A 21654-nucleotide genomic window follows, 5' to 3' on the forward strand; every position below is an offset into this window, starting at 1 on the left:
GCAGCGAAACATCTCGAAACTCCAATAGAAATAGAACATTTTGCCCAGAATTAAACTTTGCAGTCGGCACATTTAAACTTAAATGGACAACTTATAATTTAATCATAAAATAAATCTTTTGTGCTGTTGAAGGTGTTATTCAGGGTGGAAAGTAAAATATTCGACACCGTCTGTGTGTGATTATATACGCACATAAGTATTAGGGCTGTGGGTTTATTTTCTGTTGAGATTCTCAAATTTATCTGTTCAAATCTATTCAGATATCAAATAATAAAATTGGAGTCCCTCTAGAATCTGAGCGTGGCCAGTGAAGTTGTTAAATATAAGGAAGTAAGTATTTTAAGTGTTTGATCCTCGTGACTGGTCGATCCATCAGTTTGTTGCTACTTGACAGTGGTGGCCCAGTGGTTAAAGTGCATATCACGGGTAAATTCAGGAGCAAGATCAGTGTAATTCTCCTATTTTATATTAAACTTTGGTCAAATATCTGTCACATTCTGCATTCTCTACAATTTTTTTTACCTTGCGCAATACCAGAAAAATTCAGTTGAAATGAAGCCATTTGAGGTGAATTGGTCCGCCTCTGAAAAAACTTGGCATTTGGATTTCCCGGCAAACATTGATTTTCATGACGTCGCGTGCGGGACGCCTCCCTTTGAATCCTACGTCAGCGCTGGTTTGTTTATGAGAAAACGACCTGGTGGTTTTCTGCAAATTTCTTCAACGTTATCGCGTAATTATTAAAATGGTTAACAGATGTATCGTAGGAGGGTGTAGCAACACCAATCTTGATGGGATTAGTACTCATCGTTTTCCAAAAGACCGGACAATGAGAGAGAAATGGGAGCGCTTGGTCTACACAGGCTGTGCACTGAAACCGTGCAAAGCTCTCACAGCCTGCTGGCGCTTCCGCAGGTAACGTCACGAATCTGGTTCCAGACTCCCTTGGGATTTTTCCAGATGTGTTTTGTTATTTTATTTTTTTCTGCTGTAGACAGATGGCCTTGTGCAAAATTACCCTTCTGGATGAGTGTGTAAAGGACATACTTTTATATAAAAAAACAACAACACGAAATTAGTCCGGGATATGCACTTTAAGGTATTGGGCTGCTGATTGGAAGTTTGAGTTGAAATCGCACTATAAAATAAATCTTTTGTGCTGTTGAAGGTGTTATTCAGGGTGGAAAGTAAAATATTCAACACCGTCTGTGTGTGATTATATACGCACACAAGTATTAGGGCTGTGGTTTTATTTTCTGTTGGGATTCTCAAATTTATCTGTTCAAATCTATTCAGATATCAAATAATAAAAAATTAAAATTATAAATATTTTCATATAAAAAAAAAAAAAAAAAAACACGAAATTGGTCCGGGATATGCACTTTAAGGTATTGGGCTGCTGATTGGAAGTTTATGAGTTGAAATCGCACTGCCACCAATATACAGTACCACTTGAGTAAAGCGGTCAGCTGCTCAGTTGTATCCTGTCTCCATCGTAAGTCACTTTGGATAAGGGAGTCATCCGAATGAGATACTGTAAATGTGTACTCTTTGGGAGGTTCGTGGTATTTCACAGTGTTCTTTTCTTCAGCTTTTCGTATTCCCCAGTAACCTTGGTGACGTTTTCCTGACCAAAACATTATGCGATGTTTTAAGGGTTCACTTATGAAACGCATAAGGCTTTATAAATCCTTGAACTCTTGTTGCAACTTAAGGTTTTATTGTTTCGAACTCTTAACGTCGGTTCAATTGAAGCTATTTTATGCAGCAAGGCATTCTTAAGTTCTGCTGTCTGTATGCTTCAGAGGATGGATTGTTTACAGCTGGTGTTGCTTAGTCTGGTTAACACCAGACCATATCACAAGTGAAATATGGTCTGGAATCCGCCTATTGAATTTCTCGTAGGGGAGGTGTGGTTTACGATTGTCAACGGCCGTTTATTGGACGTTGCGAATGTCTATCATTTGGCGTATACGTAGCCCGTGGCCAATCATGGCAGTTGTACCCGGTGACGTAGTTAGAGCGAAAGACTGTAACGCCAAACGCTGTTCTTTTTTTAAAACAAACTTTCGCTCTAAACTATTCAGAACAGTGTCTAAAGCTTGATCGAAAGTTTGGTTCGTATCACTCGCCGCCATGTTAAATGTGATCCGTAAACAGTCCCAAATAAACTACAAGCTTCCGTTTGTCGAGTAGTATGCGTCACCGTCTTTCCACCCCTCCCCACTCTCTGATTGGCTCCCTAACTCAGGCGAGCCTTTAGACCATAGTTTCCATGCTGTCTTTTCAGATCGGAATGATTGTGCAAAGCAGCATGGGATTTCCCAGGCTAGGTGTTGCTGGTGGTGTGCCTACTGTTTGGTTTTATTTTTACCCTGCGTTTGCAGCTCAGGAACCTCGCCTTTAAGAAGCTGCCTCAGAAATCCTCAGCGCCTCCATCTAACTTGACACTCCAGGGTTTAGCCAGTGAGCTGCTTCATTCCACGGATGGCACCTCCGCTCCCCAGGAAAGCTGGCAGGAGTGGAAACAGAGAGATGAGCGGGTAAAAACATCTGATGAACTGTAGATTCTGTACTTTCTTCCCGTGCTTGTCTAACTCGGGTGGTGATGTATTTGTGTTCGTAGCTGACCAGCGAGTTGTACGAGGCAGACCTGGAAAAGGCCTTGATGCTGAGTAAACTGGAGTTTGAGCAGCAGAAAAAGGTAAGTGCACGCTTCGGCCTCTCTCTCACATTTTTATTTATACAGTCAAGTCGGAAAGTCTGCACACCCCTTTCACCTTCTCCACATTTTATTACGGTACAGACTTATTCTACATTAGATTGAGTTCCTTTTTTGTCACAAAATTCAACACAAAATAGCCCGTAATGACAAAGTGAAAGCAGGTTTTTAGACATTTGTGCTAATTTATTATTAATCAAAATGTAAAATATCATACGTACACAAGTGTGCACACCCTTTGATATGACATCCAAAAGTGATCTGAGGTGCATTTTGTTTCCACTGATACTGCTTGAGATGTTTTTACAACTGAATTGGAGTCCAGTTGTGGTAAATTCAATTGATTGGACATGATTGGGGATTGCCAACACCTGTCTATATAAGGTCCCACAGTTGACAGTGCATGTCAGAGCAAACTCCAAGCCATGGGGTCAAAGGAATTATCTGCAGACCTCAGAAACAGGATTGTGTCAAGGCATAGATCTGGAGAAGGGTACAGGAAAATTGCTCTAGCTTTACAGGTCCCAAAGAGCACAGTGGCCACCATCATTTGTAAATGGAAGAAGTTTTAAACCACCAAGAATCATCCTAGACCTGGCCGCCCGGCCAAACTGCGCCATCGGGGAAGACGGGCCTTGGCCAGGGAGGTGAGCAGAAACCCGAGGGTCACTCTGGCAGAGCTCCAGCATATCCTTGTGGAGATGGGAGAACCTTTCAGAAGATCAACCATCCAGGCAGCACTCCACAAATCAGGCCTTTATGGTAGAGTGGCCAGACGGAAGCCACTCCTTAGTAAAAGGCACATGACCGCCCGCTTGGAGTTTGCCAAAAGGCACTTAGAGGACTCTCAAATCATGAGAAACAAGATTCTCTGGTCTGATGAAACCAAAATTGAACTTTTTGGCCTGAATACCAAGCGTCACGTCTGGAGGAAACCAGGCACCGCTCATCACCTAGCTAATGCCATCCCTACAGTTGAAGCATGGTGGTGGCAGCATCATGATGTGGGGATGTTTTTCAGCAGCGGGAATGGGGCGACTAGTCCTGATAGAGGGAAAGATGAATGCAGCTAAGTACACTGAGATCCTTGAAGAAAACCTGCTCTAGAGTGATCTGGACCTCAGACTGGGGCGAAGGTTTACCTTCCAACATGACAGCGACCTGAAGCCCACAGCCAAGAGAACAAAGGAGTGGCTTCGGAGAAAGTCTGTGAATGTCCTTGAGTGGCCCAGCCAGAGCCCAGACCTGAATCCAATTGAACATCTGTGGAAGGAGCTGAAAATGGCTGTGTCTCGATGTTCCCTATCCAACCTGACAGATCTTGCAAGGATATGCCAAGAGGAATGGGCAAAAATGTCCAGAAACAAGTGTGCTAAGCTCATAGCTTCTTTCCCAAGACGTCTTGAAGCTGTAATTGCTGCCAAAGGTGCATCAACCAAGTATTAGGCTAAGGGTGTGTACAGATATGTAACCCCTAAATAACTTATTTTTGTCAGTAAAATAAAATTGTGTATTTTCTAAAAACCTGTTTTCACTTCGTAATTATTGGCGATTGCGTGTAGATGTTTGAGGCAAAAAATAAACTCAATCTATTGTAGAATAAGTCTATAACGTAATAAAACGTGGAGAAGGTGAAAGGAGTGTACAGACTTTCCGGCTTGACCTGTATACACTGTAATATACACTAAGTAACTTTAAAAACGCACATTGATAAAACGTGCTGAATTCGTGCTGAGTTTATCTCAAGAAGAAAACTAGACAGGGACACTCGTTAGAGTGCAAACCCCGCCTTTTCCCTATTAAAATACATTGGGCGAAAATTTCGAAGTTCTGCCATGACCTTGACCTTTGACCTCCAAAATTTAATGGTTTCCTTCCTGGGTGATTGGCAACACGTACAAAATTTGGTCCAAATCGATCCATTGGTTCTTGAGATATCTTGCAGACAGACAGACAGATACACACACACACACACACACACACACACACACACACACACACACACACACAGACTGACGCAGGTGAAAATAATAACCCCTCCGACTACCGTCGGCGGGGTTAATAAATATATCACAATGGAAAAATAACTTCGTTCCGCCCGAATAAGTTCCAAATCTGTGCTCAAATCAGAATTTAAGGGAGTTGTACTCAATAACGTACAATATGACTCGGGTAGTCAATGACATGGACAGGCTTTAATTTTCAAACAAATTTTGCATACACTGTACACACACAATCTTGCCTATAAATACCCGGGGGAAATGATGGGAAAATTGTCATTATTGAAGATGCCACGCCTAAGCCAAAATCAATGTGAACAGGCCATCGGGATGTTGCGTGCCGGAAGTACACAGACAGAGGTCGCCCGGCACTTCGGTGTTTATCATTCGACCATTTCCCGTTTGAGTCAGCGTTACAGACAGACAGGGAGCACCAGGGATCGTCCACGCCCTGGTCAGCCTCGAGTCACGACGCCAGTTCAGGATCAGCACATCAGGCTAGCTCACCTCCGTGACAGATTCCCGACACCCTCAGTCACTGCTGCTGAGACCCCTGGACGACACAGACCCAGAATCTCCAGCATGACGGTCCGAACATGGACCAACTGTCACTTTGAATTTTTTTATTGTGAATTAATTCTTGAGTTTGACAATAAATGTCCTTTATCGATGTTTCAAGATGTGTGTGCATTACATACAATATCATAAATTTCAAATATATGCATGGATCTAAAGTGATATCGTGTTGAATTCCATTGTGCGTTTTTAAAGTTACTTAGTATATAATTCCCCCCCCCCCCCCCCCCCCCCCACACACACACACACACACACACACACAGATTCAAACAGTGATCTAATTCCTTCTATTTATAAACCCAAATTTGGGATTGATTGAAAGTTTTGATGATCTTCCTCAGCTTGCTTTGACAAGCTGTAAGCTAGAAAATTCATATAACCTTGATAGAAATTGGGTCTTGTTTATTGCTTTCGATAACAGCAACTGAAGACGGTTCAATCAAATATATTTTAAAAATAATCATTTCTTAATACAGAAATATATTTCTGGTTTTGATTAGTTGACATGGCTGTGTGCAGGATGCTGTGAGCACCGAGAACGCATCACCCAAAGCCAAAGGAGGAGGAGGGAAGAAAGAGAAGAAAAAGAATCAACAAGGGAAAGATAAACGCATCACGGTATCTCTGAAAGACTTTCAGCAGGAGGGAAACATGGGTGAGAGTGAGTTTTGTTTGTTTGTGTATGCGTGAGAGAGAGAGAGATGCGAGTTTGAAGTGCTAACTGAGCCTTTCTGTTGCAGATCCGCCGAGTAAGAGGTCAGAGAGAGAGGTGAGTTTCAGTGTAGTTAGGTACAACTACAAGGGACGGGAATTGATGTTAAAAATCAGTCGCTGTGTAACAATTAAAATTCTGTTGTAAATAATCAGGATTGGGATTCCTACATATAAAAGATCAGGCTTGCGTTTTAGCTGAGGTGTAATGAACCCTGATTTAAGAGTTTGCGTGAATGATGTCACTGTAGTGAGGTGTGTAGTTGTGTTAAGTGGCATCTCTCTCTCTCTCTCTCTCTCCCTCTCTCTCTCTCAGGAGCCAAAGCCTGCAAACCCATCGGTGCACGAAAAGAGATTCTTTAACCAACTGGAGGACGACGTAAACCGAATCGTACAGAGAGACAAGCGTCGAGAGCAGTATAGCTGCAGCGCAGGCCAAGAGCTTAACACCTCCTCTGAACAAGAACAGGTCAGAGACAGGGTCAGGTGGTCATGAAGTTTAAAAGCACTTGAAATCTAACTCGCATGTCAAGGATGAGTGTTTGTAGAAGTGTTGAGCAGAGATTCACCAGAGATCCCACTTAGTACAGTGTGTGATTCATACATTTAAGCCTCGAACGCATATAAAACACCTTGTGGATTGGAATATTATCAGGGCTCGAAATTCGCGGTGGTCCGGTCGCCCGAGGCAACTTAATTTTTAATTTGGCAGGTAATTCCTGTCACTCGCCAGCCCGGTTGGCTAGTTGAAAATAAAAAATATATATGAAGCGAAGATTCAGACACACCGTCAACTAAAGCCGCCACATATTAAGTGCGTGCCGTGTCTGTGTTAATCGATGTGTTTATCGGCGGGACGGAAACTACCGAAGAATTCCGAATCATATCGTGTACAAGTCAGGCTGTCGGTTTTTTCACTACTGCGCATGCATATAACGCATCTCGTTGAATATCGCTGTAATCAAGTGTAGTATTGGACCAGGTGGGTGGAGCACAGAAGCACGGCAGGCCAGAACGGAGTTCTCAATGAACTATTTATTGCTAGCTTTTCAGCCTTTTATCACTTCCCAGCCACGCACGCACGCACACACGTGTTCTGGTTGGGGAGAGAGAGCGCCCTTTCTCTGCTCTCCTCTCCTTTTAAAGGGCGCAGTCACTGGGGAAGATACACAAACACAGGTTAATTCCCATCAGGTGCAATGATTCCACCACTTACCTTCCCTGACTCCGCCCTCCATTCACAGACCGACGCTTGGCCACGCCTTCACTGCCACATCACATTATCAAATTCAATAGATGTGGCCACGTTATTGCCCATTTAAACACGTGTTTTTGTTGTTGTTTACATCTACATCTGCCAAAGCTACGTTGCGATGTGGAATTTTCTGAAAGGTGTACAGAAACCGCCAGAGACGGGGACAAAGCGACCTCGGTCTGAAGAGGAGAAACGACAAAGGACTTATAAGCAAACGTGGGAGCAGGGTAGGCCTCGGCTGCGATACGATTTTTATGGAAGAATTAATTTTTTTCAAGTTGATTCCTAGTCGATATGAAGCTCCTAATGCTTTCTCGCTCATAAATGGTTAAATACAGAAAGCATGTTGGACATATTTTGGGTGCTATAGTCATGATAGTAAGTATATTTGTTTTCAATACTCATACACCAAGTTGCCAAGTTTTCCAATATATTATTTGTTATTACAACCCCGATTCCAAAAAAGTTGGGACAAAGTACAAATTGTAAATAAAAACGGAATGCAATAATTTACAAATCTCAAAAACTGATATTGTATTCACAATAGAACATAGACAACATATCAAATGTTGAAAGTGAGACATTTTGAAATTTCATGCCAAATATTGGCTCATTTGAAATTTCATGACAGCAACACATCTCAAAAAAGTTGGGACAGGGGCAATAAGAGGCTGGAAAAGTTAAAGGTACAAAAAAGGAACAGCTGGAGGACCAAATTGCAACTCATTAGGTCAATTGGCAATAGGTCATTAACATGACTGGGTATAAAAAGAGCATTTTGAGCACAAAATGGGCTCAGGAATATTTCCAGAGAACATTATCTGTGAACACAATTCACCGTGCCATCCGCCGTTGCCAGCTAAAACTCTATAGTTCAAAGAAGAAGCTGTATCTAAACATGATCCAGAAGCGCAGACGTCTTCTCTGGGCCAAGGCTCATTTAAAATGGACTGTGGCAAATTGGAAAACTGTTCTGTGGTCAGATGAATCAAAATTTGAAGTTCTTTATGGAAATCAGGGACGCCGTGTCATTCGGACTAAAGAGGAGAAGGACGACCCGAGTTGTTATCAGCGCTCAGTTCAGAAGCCTGCATCTCTGATGGTATGGGGTTGCATTAGTGCGTGTGGCATGGGCAGCTTACACATCTGGAAAGACGCCATCAATGCTGAAAGGTATATCCAGGTTCTAGAGCAACATATGCTCCCATCCAGATGACGTCTCTTTCAGGGAAGACCTTGCATTTTCCAACATGACAATGCCAAACCACATACTGCATCAATTACAGCATCATGGCTGCGTAGAAGAAGGGTCCGGGTACTGAACTGGCCAGCCTGCAGTCCAGATCTTTCACCCATAGAAAACATTTGGCGCATCATAAAACGGAAGATACGACAAAAAAGACCTAAGACAGTTGAGCAACTAGAATCCTACATTTGACAAGAATGGGTTAACATTCCTATCCCTAAACTTGAGCAACTTGTCTCCTCAGTCCCCAGACGTTTACAGACTGTTGTAAAGAGAAAAGGGGATATGTCTCAGTGGTAAACATGGCCTTGTACCAACTTTTTTGAGATGTGTTGTTGTCATGAAATTTAAAATCACCTAATTTTTCCCTTTAAATGATACATTTTCTCAGTTTAAACATTTGATATGTCATCTATGTTCTATTCTGAATAAAATATGGAATTTTGAAACTTCCACATCATTGCATTCCATTTTTATTTACAATTTGTACTTTGTCCCAACTTTTTTGGAATCGGGGTTGTATATTATGGTGCTCTGTGTTGTTCTCATTTATGTATTTAACAACAGTATCAAAATACTCGGGTCTTGAAATAAATGCACATTAATCATGAACAATGGTAACTACTCTCTTTTGCGTTATTTTTGACAGAAGTAAAATTCATACATGAACAAATTTTGGCTAGTTGATTTTCTGTTTGGCTAGTTACTTTGGAAGGTAACTAGTCTGGCTGGCTGGTGAAAAAAAAAAAAGAATTTCGAGCCCTGATTATTCATTAAAATTGTGCCAAAGTGTACAGTTTAGCTGTGGGATTTATGGTTTTCTACTGTGTTCTGCTGACATGGGAGAGACAAAGGTGATTAAAATTCATCCTGTTCACTGAAGGGGAAAGGGCTCAGGGTGTAAAAGATGCACATTTGTTTCAGGTAGTAAATGCTTTGCATCAATTTTTATCCTGGTGAACTCTGACCTGGTGAACTATTGGCTCACAAAGGTTTGGCTGTTTGAGCCAATAGAGAAAAGGAAGGCAGGGCTGTTGTGATTTTGGTCACACCAGGCTTTTGCCTCACTGCTTCCTACACACTTCTGAAACAGTCACAAACATATGCTTAGGTTTTTGTGGTCAGATATTTTCTGTATTCTCTCTCTCTCTCTCCTTGGATTTTGCCTAATTATTAACATGTTCTTTCTCTTTCCTCCTCTCAGGATGTAAGAACTGAACAGTTAAAGTTTCAGTTAGAAAAGAAAGACCAGGAAATAGAAAAATTGAAGAAAACCATTTCTCAGTGGGAGGTAAGAAGTAACACCAATCCCCCTCCTGAACCAAGCAGATTACAATGTGGGGCAAATAAACACATTAAAATTGACATGCTCAGCAACAACAACAACGTTTTATTTTCTTTACACCTCTAAGCATAACACTAAAATATAACTAAGAAAGAAAAAAAAGTGATATCAATAAACTAAGTGAAAACCAGAACTATGAATTTTAGTAGGGGAAAAAAAGGGGATATGTAAATATAATTTGGAAAGAGGTGCAGGAAGCCCTAGAATAACTTGAAAGCTAATCTAGCTAGGGCTTCCTAGGCTGAGAGGTGAGCGTTGATTTAAAAAAAAAAATTATTTCAAACGTATATACGCACACAAAGGGGAAGAAAAAAACATCATGATGAGACTAGACGAAAGAAGCCGGCAGTAGGATGAGATATTCGTATGAATTGAATTGGCTTGTCAGTAGCTAGAAAAAAAAATGTGATTATTTTTTTCTTGAATGCTCTTTTGGGTAACTGTTTGTTGGCGAGATCTAGAGAGTTCCACACTTTAACTCCTGTGAACCTGATATTAAAATTACCAAAATTTGTACGTACTTTTAGTAAATATTAAGATCGCTTAGCGGCAAGTCTTGTTCGATAATCGTGTTTTGTTGATAATGAAATGAAAAAGGAGTCAAAGACAACAGGAAGTTCATTTGAGTAATATTGTCGCATGAAAAGAGGTGTGTGAAGGAAAGATAAGTCAGTGAGTTTAAGAAGTTGAAACTTTTTAAAGGTTGGAGATGAGTGAGCGTCAAAAGCTGGAAAATTAATAATGCAAATGGCCCTTTTTTGTAACGTTATTAAGAGTTGAAGTGTTGTTTTATAAACAGTTCCCCAGACTAATATGCCATACGTTAAATAAGGATAAATCAGTGAGTAATAAAGTTGGGTGAGAATTTTAGAGTTTACATAATGACGGATTTTGGATAGAATGCCAATGCTGTGCCTGATCATCTTTGAGATTTCCTGAATATGTGGTTTCCATGTTATATTTGAATCAATTATGATCCGTAGGTATTTTAAAGGTCCCATGGCATGGTGGTTTGTTGATGCTTTAAACGGGCTCGTGGAGGTTTCCGGATGTTATATCCGCAGCCTTTCTCGAAATGAACCCTCGGCATGTAGATATAGCCTCCTGGGAGAGAGCCCCATTTCAGCGCTTTTCCCAGTGCGTCGTTTTGCTAATGAGAAGCAGGAGGCGGGGAAGGGTAGAGGGTGGGGGTGGGTCTTATCATTAATATTCATGACATGTAAACGTGTTACCTCTGATTGGCTAACAGCACTGTGACGCTACCTCCAGTGGGTCAGAACAAGTGGATGTGGGTGTCTTACTATGGCAAGAGAGAAGGAACAAACCGCGAAGGGAAAAATACCGCGCGCTGACGTCATTAAGGTGCGACGCGAGGAAATAAAATAAATTCAACAAATGTTTGGGTTTTTACTGAACAAACAAACAAATAAAATGAACGAGTGACTTAAAAAAAAGAATGTGGGTGTCTTTGTAAAAACTGTTTTGATTGGCTATTATAACAGAGCATGCTGCATGCTTTTTGGTTTTGTAGCGCAAAGTACCTGGCTAACTGCAGGAAGCGGTTAGCCGCACAGCTAATGTAGCCATTGCAAGGCTAACGTGGCACCGATTTTAAAACACAGCAAAACAACTTAACAGTTATACACTTACTTGTTCGGTGTTTGTTGCTGATGCGGCAGGGATGCTTGGTACGGACCCAGGCTTCAGTAACCGTTGATGTGCAAAACCTGCCCTGTACTGTCCCAAGTTGTGGAAACATTCCTCAGGAAAATGCTTCCGACAAACATACACCGTCTTAGGTAGACTCGACGGCGTATTATTGGAGTAAATAAAATTAAGCCACTGCGTCTTCAGGGGCTCTCCCGTCGGCAGTAAAAACAGACTCCTTTCTGTGTTGTCACATCCATGTACAGCGCAACTTCCATGTTTGGTGGCAACTTTTGAGCTGGGCGGGGCAATCCATACAGTGGGTGGGAATCCAGAGGGGGGGCGTGGGGATCATCTCCCTTGCTGACGTAGTAAAGGGAAGAGCTTATCAACGCGCCGTTTTGACGCGCCATTCTCAAATGTTGGGCAGAGTTTGGTTTACACATTATGAAATTTCTAGCCACTGGGGTGACTTATGAAGGTCAGAGGAACTCATTTTAACGTTAAAAAACCTCAAAGTGAAAATTTCATGCCATGGGACCTTTAACAAATTTCTCTTGCTTAATAAATTAACCGTTTATTGACGAGGAAAATGGATAATTAATCTCCTTTTGGTGGGAATGAAACAGGACAAAGTTAGATTTATCATTATTGAGAGAAAGCTTATTTACACAGAGCCAGTGAACAACATTTTTAAGTTCGGTGTTAAGTTCTTTTTGTAGAGTTGATAAATTTTTATGAGAATGAAAAAGATTTGAGTCATCTGCAAGTATATTAAATTCTGATATTTTAATAATAGGCATCTGAAGGTTGTAAATGTTAGTCAGTAGCTTAAGGATATTATACTGTTTGTGTGTGTGTGTGTGTGTATAATTTCTTTGTTTAGATAACTGAGAGTTACAGGTCCTACTCATTTCAGTGACAAGTGATTACGTTAAAATAAGTTTGTTTAGCTCATCTGGCCATAAGGCTGATGAGTTGTTGCCATGGCGTGGCATCCGTCGTCCACAATTCAGTTAAATCGTATCTCCTCCGTCAGTTCTCCACGGATTTCCGTTCCGATTGTTTGTTTGGTTTGAAAGAACTCCTCATTCTGCACAAAACTTGGTTCAACTTGGTTGTTTGGTCCAATTGTTAGTAATTAGGCCAAATTAATGAATTTTTCAGGCCTCTCACTAAAATTTTATCTCCTCTCTCATTTCTCATCCAGTTCCAGTTCTGATCAATGATTTGGGTAGATCTTTCCTTGAAGAACAAAACGTGGTTTTGTTTTCCTGTTGTAAACAGTTTGTTTACAACTTTTATTTTCAATTAAATTGTGTCTCCTCCCTCCCTCAGTTCTTAATGAATTTCAGTTCTGATTGTTTTATTTGAAAGAACTAGACCTTCTGCACAACACTTGGTCATTGGATCGTCAAATTTTTGCTAATGAACTGCTAACTAGGTCAACTTCACGATTTTTGGAGTTTTCAGTTCTGATCGATGATTTGGGTAGATCCTCCCTCAGGGAACAAAAACTGGTCAATTGTTTGTTGATTTTGTTCCCTGAGGGAGGATCTACCCAAATCATCGATCAGAACTGAAAACTCCAAAAATTGTGAAGTTGACCTAGTTAGCAGTTCATTAGCAAAAATTTGACGATCCAATGACCAAGTGTTGTGCAGAAGGTCTAGTTCTTTCAAATAAAACAATCAGAACTGAAATTCATTAAGAACTGAGGGAGGGAGGAGACACAATTTAACTGAAAATAAAGTTTACAACAAAATCAACAAACAAATGACCAATTTTTCAACAATTTGTTTACAGCTTTTGTTTATTTTCAGTTAAATCATGTCTCCTCCCTCCATCAGTTCTCAATGGATTTCAGTTCTGATTGTTTTATTTGAAAGAACTAGACCGTCTGCACAACACTTGGTCATCGGATTGTCCGTGTTTTGCTAACAAATTAGTCATTAGGTCAACTTAACACATTTTCTACTGAGTAGAATTGTATCCCCTCTCTCATTGATCATGCGAATTCAGTTCTGATCGATGTTCCGTTGGGGAACAAAATGTAGTCCTTTTGTCGTGGAGGCCGGTCCTCTGTCACATTTCAGTTCTGTTTGGTGTTTCGGTCGTCCCAGACGAGCGACTACGTCCTTCACGTTCTGGTTTGGATTTCTGTTTGTTTTTCTTTCTTTTTCAGGAGAGATATAAAGAAGTGAAGGCAAGAAATGCCCAGTTACTCAAGATGCTCCAACAAGGAGAGAGTAAGTACGCAGTACGCACCCATGCACTCAATCATATTATACAGCGCTAGCGGGATGGGAACAATTGTAAAATTAAATCACGCAGGCTCCGTCAAACCTTTCTAATGCATTTACACTGCAATAAATGTCTCATTCAGTGAAGGACAAAGCGGAAATCTTGCAGCAAGTAGAGGAGCTTTTGAATATAAAAGAGGAACTGACAAAACAGGTATGTGCACTGTGATTTCATCACATGAAGGGTCAGGAATGACTTCTGCAGTGCTGTTTTTGTCCATGTCGCAAGCGGGACGTACATTTGAAGATTGTTAGCTGAACTTTTATAATGAGTAAAAAAAAAAATGTTTTGTTTCCTTTGCTCAGGTGACGTTGCTGCATGTGTCCTTAGAACAGGAGAGGTCGAAGGTGAAGGGACTGCAGTCAGAACAACCGAAACATCAAGTAAGTACCGTGTGAATCAGTCTTCCACGGAATAAGCGCTGTCAAAGAGTGCTTTCCCCTGCACATTCAGAACCAAAACAAACTTATTTTGCAGAAACAACAGTAAGAGCAGCTCGATCATCAGAAGGAAGTGCTAGGGTTTTTTTTTTTTCCTTTTTTTTCTCCCCTTCATTTCTCATTGGCTTTTTATAACCTGCTTACGCAGCGTCTGTTCATCCATCCACAAAAATCGCTACTCTTCACTGAGTTTTCAATGGATTTTGATTCTGATTTGTTTCATTTGGAAGATCTAATCACAAAAGTTACTCCCTGGTTTTGTGACTTCTCATTAACAAGTTGCTAATTAGGCCGATGAACAAACTTTCAGGAGAATCGATACTCCTCACTTGCCCCTTTTCCACCAAAGCAGTTCCAGGGCTGGTTCGGGGCCAGTGCTTAGTTTGGAACCGGGTTTTCTGTTTCCACTGACAAAGAACTGGCTCTGGGGCCAGAAAAACCGGTTCCAGGCTAGCACCAACTCTCTGCTGGGCCAGAGGAAAAAAACGCTTACGTCAGCGGGGGGCGGAGTTGTTAAGACCAACAACAATAACAAGACCGCGAAAGATCGCCATTTTTAAGCGATGAGAAGCAGCAGCTGTACAAACGCGAAGTCATCCATTATTATTATTATTGTTGTTGTTGTTGCTGCTGCTGCTGCTTCTTCCGTGTTGTTTTTGCTTCGATATTTGCGCCAAGGTTTATGCAAACGTAGCGACGTAACTGACGTATGCAGCGACGTAATGACGTATACAGTGACGTAATGACGTGTCTTCCCTTAGCACCGCGAGCTATGGAAAAGCAAACTGGTTCTCAGCTGGCTCGCAAGTTGAACGAGTTGTGAACCAGCCCCGAACTAGTCTGGTTAACACCAGACCATATCACAAGTGAAATATGGTCTGGAATCCGCCTATTGAATTTCTCGTAGGGGAGGTGTGGTTTACGATCGTCAACGGCCGTTTATTGGACGTTGCGAATGTCTATCATTTGGCGTATACGTAGCCCATGGCCAATCATGGCAGTTGTACCCGGTGACGTAGTTAGAGCGACGAAGAGGCGAAGAAAGACTGTAACGCCAAACGCTGTTCTTTTTTTAAAACAAACTTTCGCTCTAAACTATTCAGAACAGTGTCTAAAGCTTGATCGAAAGTTTGGTTCGTATCGCTCGCCGCCATGTTAAATGTGATCCGTAAACAGTCCCAAATAAACTACAAGCTTCCGTTTGTCGAGTAGTACGCGTCACCGTCTTTCCACCCCTCCCCACTCTCTGATTGGCTCCCTAACTCAGGCGAGCCTTTAGACCATAGTTTCCATGCTGTCTTTTCAGATCGGAATGATTGTGCAAAGCAGCATGGGATTTCCCAGGTTAGCCCTGAACTAGCCCTGGAACTGATTTGGTGGAAAAGGGGTAACTGAGGTTTCAATGGATTTTGATTAAAATATTTAATCGCGATTAATGTCGCGACTGTCATAGTTAACTCGCGATTAATCGCAATTTAATCGCACATTTTTGTCACATGAAAAACCATTGTAATTCTCTTATCAGCATAAAAAAGTGAATGGGCTTGCTTACCGTTCGAACTACGGGGGTACATGGGGGATCCGAGATCCCCTGAAACAGACATGAGATCCCTTGAAAACATGATTTGGGAAATGTTGGGGGGTCTCTAAAATATTGGCAAAATGATGTTTATTGACATAGCAATTGTGTGTAACGGGAAGCATTTGCATATCCGAAGTGAGCGCGCGATGGAGAGCCGCGCTCTGAGACAAGCGCAAGCCCACCCCCCACCCCAAGGGAAAATAATGGGCCCCCCCGAAAATATCGGCATAGTTCGAACACTGGTTGTACCAATGTTTTTTTTTTGTTTGTTTTTTTTTTTTTTTTTTTTAAATTGCAGAGCATAACACGTCTTGTCACAGCCACTGCAAAGTGGGGCTGGAGCCGCCAATGGGAAAACGAAACCTAAGCCGAGCACCGTGGTGCTTCGGGGGAGGGCAGAGGACTCTGGCTGTGCGGGGCGTGGCATCATGTCACAGAGCGTTAATCTCGTGATAAAAAAATTATCGCCGTTAAAATTTAGTCAAGTTAACGCGTTAATAACGCGACATTTTTGACAGCACTAATAATATATATATACACCCAGAGTCTTGCCCCTTGTGTTGCGTGCGGGTCGTGTGCACACCACACATGGGGTAGAAAGTGAGATGTACTTCTGTCTTGCGAGCCGCACAAACAGCAAGTGTGGAATACTTGTGTAGTACTTCTGAGGCACGTCACTCGTGCATCTTATGGTCATTGCAAAGCCCCTACTAGCCGCACTGCTGACTTGGTTCAGGCGTACAAAAGGTGTACGGGTCCCGTACGTAGCGTATGCGTTCTTGATTTTTCGCAAGACCTGTAGAATTTGCATGTGTAGGACCAAAAGTCTCCACGGGCCAAAGGTGGACAGTAACGAAGTACATTTACTTGAGTTCTGTACTTAAGTACACTTTTTGAGTATCTGTACTTGAGGGTTTTTTTTTTTTGAAACTTATGACTTTAACTTCACTACATTTGAAAGGCAAATATCGTACTTTTCACTCCACTACATTTCTATCAAGGTCCTCGTTACTATGAAGCAGCTTTGAAAGTGGATGTTTTTTTTTCTTTTTTCTAAAACGTGATGGTTTTTTCATCGGTGACACTGAGACAGCCGATCAGTAATCACTCGGGTCACGTCACATCCATAGACTGTATAAAATCAAGATCAATGATTTCTCAGCAGCGTTATTTGAACACGATCAGTTGATGGCAGAATGGAAGGAGGCGGTTCTTCTGGGGAACGCACGCACGCACTCATGGCCATACCTAGAACCCATGTTTCAGTTTTCTGAAAGGATTAAAGAGTCGTTTCGTTTTAAAGGGTTGCTTTGTTTGCTGAAAACAAACCACATCACAGCCTACATGTATGCAATACAATATGCAACCTGCAGAAGCATATTGAGGGCAGGGCTCTACAGTGCGCACATTTCACTTGCATTTGCGAGCGAATTTTTCGGCATGCGAACGACGAAGAAAAAAAATGCGCATTCGTGCGAGGGCTTCTTGCAGCCGACAATTTAGGAAAGCACTGAGCACAGACGCGACGAGTTTAACATTCTAAAATCAAACGTTAAACTGCAAAGTATGCAAATCCAGCGCTGGATAGCCTACCTAATATAGTGTAACAAGTAACGGCCTGTATTGTTGCAAGTGTGTGTGTTCAGTGTTGTGTAGGTGCGTGTGTGTGTGTGTTCTGCCTGCGCCTTGCTCCCTGGCTGTAGTTGCGTGCATTGCCCCTGTCTTGCACCTGCGGTGGTTCCCATGGTAACCGGGGGGGAGTTACATTTTTTTGCCGTTCTGCCACATCTTTCTGTGATTGCCCCTCTTTCCCACGGTTGTATGTTGTGGGTGTGGCATTAGGTGGGAAAAGTGCTTTTTAGGAATTCATCAGATCATTCAACTGAGAGATAACTGAGAGCTGGTTCGGACCGAGCTGAGAAATATATTCGCTATGCAGAGAATAACGGCGTTTTTTAAAAGCAATGATGGTGGAAACAAGAATAAAAGAACAGACGAGGAAGAAAGTGTAGTGAAGAAAGCTAGAACGGGAGAAGGTGCAGGAAAATTATATAATGAGATGGAAAGCACACACCCCAGTGCAAACATTTAGATGGGAACGTACAACACAGCAGAAAAACAAATATACAGTATATACAAATGGTGCACGTCACAACACAGCAGAAAAACAAAGAATATATATACACAGCTGGGCATGTTGAGGTGCAGATGTTAATTGCACATTAGTTATAGAAACTCAGTTCAGCTACAAAACTCAGGATATCGCACTGTATTTGGTATTGCATTGTATTGGGTATGGATGTAAAAGTGTAGAAATATAAAATATACAAAAGCTATAAAAACTAAAAAGTTGCTCTGTGAGGTTGCACTGTAATAAGTATTGCACTGTATCAGGTAAGTGTGAGAATATTGTCCTTTTAGGTCCTTGTTGGTGCATTGTTGCACCTGCCAGAAGTGGCATCAGTCAGTGTATGTAATTAGCCTTTTTCACATTACGTCACTTGCAGAAGAACCTCACATCCGTTTTCAGCCTTTTGAATGGAAGAAGAGGCGGCATGCTAATCTGCTGGCTAACAAGTAGCAACCATAGAAAGTCAGTAAACTTCCTTTCCAAAACAAGGCAGATAGGTGACTGGAATGGTCGCTAACAATACGTAATAATAAACAGCAATGCGCAATATTATCATCAATCTTATCTGTGAATGACACAGTTTTGTTAACATATGTGGCAGATCACAGAATCCAGGGACACATGTCTGCCCAGGGGCATTTTGAGTTATTGACAGATTCAGAAAGTACAGTTTCTAAGCTTTCCAATGATGCCTTCCATGTGGAGATCTGACAATATTTGAAGAATGTGTGGCCTTTTGAAAGTGTATACTACTTAAAACAGAAAAGGGAGAAAATCGCCCTCAAAGTTTTCCATCTCAGCTACTCCGGGTGCAGGGCGTGCACATAATGGTGCTCATTTGCATGATATTAAGGAAAGCCCTACCCCCTACGAGCTAGCACGATACTACTTTCATGTAAACAAAGATCACCACGTCAATTTTCCTTCCATGCAAAGTATGCCCAACACAATTATGAAGTACAAAAATAAGTCCTAAAGTATACTTTAACGTTTTGTGGTTGAAAAATTACTCACACCGTAAGAAAGAAAGAGAGCACGATGATGACACAACTAACACAACGCTAGTTTCATGTAAAGCCTCGGTCACAACCGGCCGTACCGTGCTCCTACGGCCGGTCTACATGCAAAAAACGCACGGAGAGCGCGTGTGTGAAAAGCACGAGAGCGCGTGTGTGATGTGCTGATTTTCGAGCCGCAGACCGGCCGCAGAGGTTCTTTGTCATGTCAAACAAACTCTACGGGCGCTTACGTTTTTTTCAGGTTGCAAGACAAACTAACGGCCAACGCGCGTCTTTCTCCACGAACAAAAAAAAAAAAACGCAGTGATTTGGGAAACGCCAAAAATCACACGGCCAAAAAATCGTACGTCCGGTTGTGACCTAGGCTTAACCAAACCACAACACTCTCCGTTACATGCAAAAATAACCACACAGCCTTAGATTAATAAACTTACTCCATCAGAAAGAGAAACGGCGCCTTGCACACACCAATGCCTCCGATGGAATGTAATCCTAGAACGGTCCGTGTATCATCCGATCATTCAAGTATTCCATTCAATCTGGAAAACGAGGTTGCGGGTTTTTTTTGCTAGAAATGGTTATCTCCGATGTAAATACCGTGTGTCTGTTTGCTTCGCGGTGTTTCAGCTCCTCTGCGCTCTGTTTAGCTTGCTCATTCCATAGTGAAATCACACGCCTGTATGCAGTTACGTAGCCATGCGCTCAGCTCGGCTCATACAGCTGATTCGCAGAAAAAAAAACAAAAGACTTAAATCATCACGTGAATGGCCCATATGGTAATTTACCCACACCCCCCAGCAGGCTACAGTCCTGACAAAAACGAGACAATTTGCAACAAAAAATGTATGCTTTTCCAACAAAACAATCTATTATCTGAAATACTGATTGCATTCTTCAAGATCTCAACTTGCACATGATGGAAAAAAACCAAAAATCACAAATTAAAAAAAAAAAATGCTTCTTTTGCGATTACCTCGGATTCATTTCGGCCAACATGTGTCCCTGGATTCGGTGAGGGGTCACATATGTTGCCGCCGTATACCTCTTCTTCCATTCAAAAGGCTGAAAACGGATGTGAGTTCCCCTGCAAGTGACGTAATGTGAAAAAAGCTAATTGTTCAAGGTGGTTATGGCCTGTGGGAAAAAACTGTTTTTGAGTCTGTTGGTCCTTGCTTTGATGCACCTATAACGCCTGCCTGAGGGCAGCAAGTCAAAGAACTCCGAGCCAGGGTGGGAGCTGTCCTTGATGATGTTAGCTCTGCTGAGCTCTGCTCTCTGTTTAGCTACTGTTTGTTCATTCATTCAGTTGTTCGTTATTCATTTTATTCATTCGTTCATTCATTCATTCTCAATTGAATTTTGCGTTTTATGTGTTGTTGTGTCTAAGGTTTGTGCTGCAATAAACCTCTAAAATGAAAACCTACTTGTGCTTGTGCCCCCATTTTTTTCCCCTGTGCTCCTAAAATTTTTAACTTAGGAGCACGTGTGCTCCTGAAAAAAAAAGTTGGTGTAGAGCCCTGATTGAGGGATGTAAACGTTTTATTCCAAGAGAAAGCTTGCAGTGAAGTTGTTTGTACTTTCGGAGCTAGCGATAACGTTGCAATAGCTATGCAGTCTGCTTAGTCAAATGACTTTCTATGGATTTGCCCGCCAAGTTGCCATCGCCTTGTCCACGGCTAATGTTTACACATAGCTAGTTAACTTGTACACTGTTAGTTAGCATGTAAAAACAGGAGTTACGCTAAGATGAATAACATTAACTTATCTGAAGTCTCATCTCATTATCTCTAGCCGCTTTATCCTGTTCTACAGGGTCGCAGGCAAGCTGGAGCCTATCCCAGCTGACTACGGGCGAAAGGCGGGGTACACCCTGGACAAGTCGCCAGGTCATCACAGGGCTGACACATAGACACAGACAACCATTCACACTCACATTCACACCTACGGTCAATTTAGAGTCACCAGTTAACCTAACCTGCATGTCTTTGGACTGTGGGGGAAACCGGAGCACCCGGAGGAAACCCACGCGGACACGGGGAGAACATGCAAACTCTGCACAGAAAGGCCCTCGCCGGCCACGGGGCTCGAACCCGGACCTTCTTGCTGTGAGGCGACAGTGCTAACCACTACACCACCATGCCGCCCTTATCTGAAGTCCTTTCAGAAATATGTTTTAGCATAATCTTGCCAAACAAACAGAATGTAGAAATCGTTCTTTTCAAGTAGCGTTAGCTACACAATATGATTTCAAGTTTGAAAAGAGTTTGCTAGCATGTCAGGTGGAGTTTCACTGACTAGCTAGCTTAACGTTAAACCACCATGATGGCGCAGCATGCGTTCATTTTGTGAATTCACATTTCTGTCTTTGGTAACAGCATTAGGTTTTGTGTTGTGGCAATAATACAACGATGCATTGACAGAAAATGTACTTTTAATACTTAAGTATGTTTAAAAGCAAGTACTTCAGTACTTTAACTTAAGTAAAAATTTGACTGGACAACTTTCACTTGTATCAGAGTAACATTTGACCAGCGGGATCTGTACTCTGACTTAAGTAATGAAGTTGGGTACTTTGTCCACCTCTGCCACGGGCAGTCTGTGACCTTCTATGGCGTTCAACACACACAAGTGTCGCGCAAGTCTCAAGCACGCTTTTGCCAATTTTTTTTTTTTTTT

General features: G+C 41.9%; 1 protein-coding gene across 2 annotated transcripts in view; it reads left to right on the forward strand.

Annotated features, from left to right (window-relative positions):
- gkap1 (G kinase anchoring protein 1) overlaps positions 1–21654 on the forward strand; it is a 31621-nt gene that overhangs the window by 7900 nt on the left and 2067 nt on the right. For both annotated transcript variants that reach the window (XM_060931409.1, XM_060931408.1), the window contains 9 exons: positions 2388–2543; positions 2627–2704; positions 5818–5953; positions 6039–6067; positions 6326–6478; positions 9715–9801; positions 13688–13751; positions 13889–13959; positions 14112–14189. In XM_060931409.1, coding sequence (XP_060787392.1) covers positions 2388–2543; positions 2627–2704; positions 5818–5953; positions 6039–6067; positions 6326–6478; positions 9715–9801; positions 13688–13751; positions 13889–13959; positions 14112–14189 — 852 coding nt within the window. The remainder of the gene's footprint in view (positions 1–2387; positions 2544–2626; positions 2705–5817; positions 5954–6038; positions 6068–6325; positions 6479–9714; positions 9802–13687; positions 13752–13888; positions 13960–14111; positions 14190–21654) is intronic.

The sequence above is a fragment of the Neoarius graeffei genome, chromosome 10 (genome assembly GCF_027579695.1).
Source record: "Neoarius graeffei isolate fNeoGra1 chromosome 10, fNeoGra1.pri, whole genome shotgun sequence".
Lineage (NCBI taxonomy): Eukaryota > Metazoa > Chordata > Actinopteri > Siluriformes > Ariidae > Neoarius > Neoarius graeffei.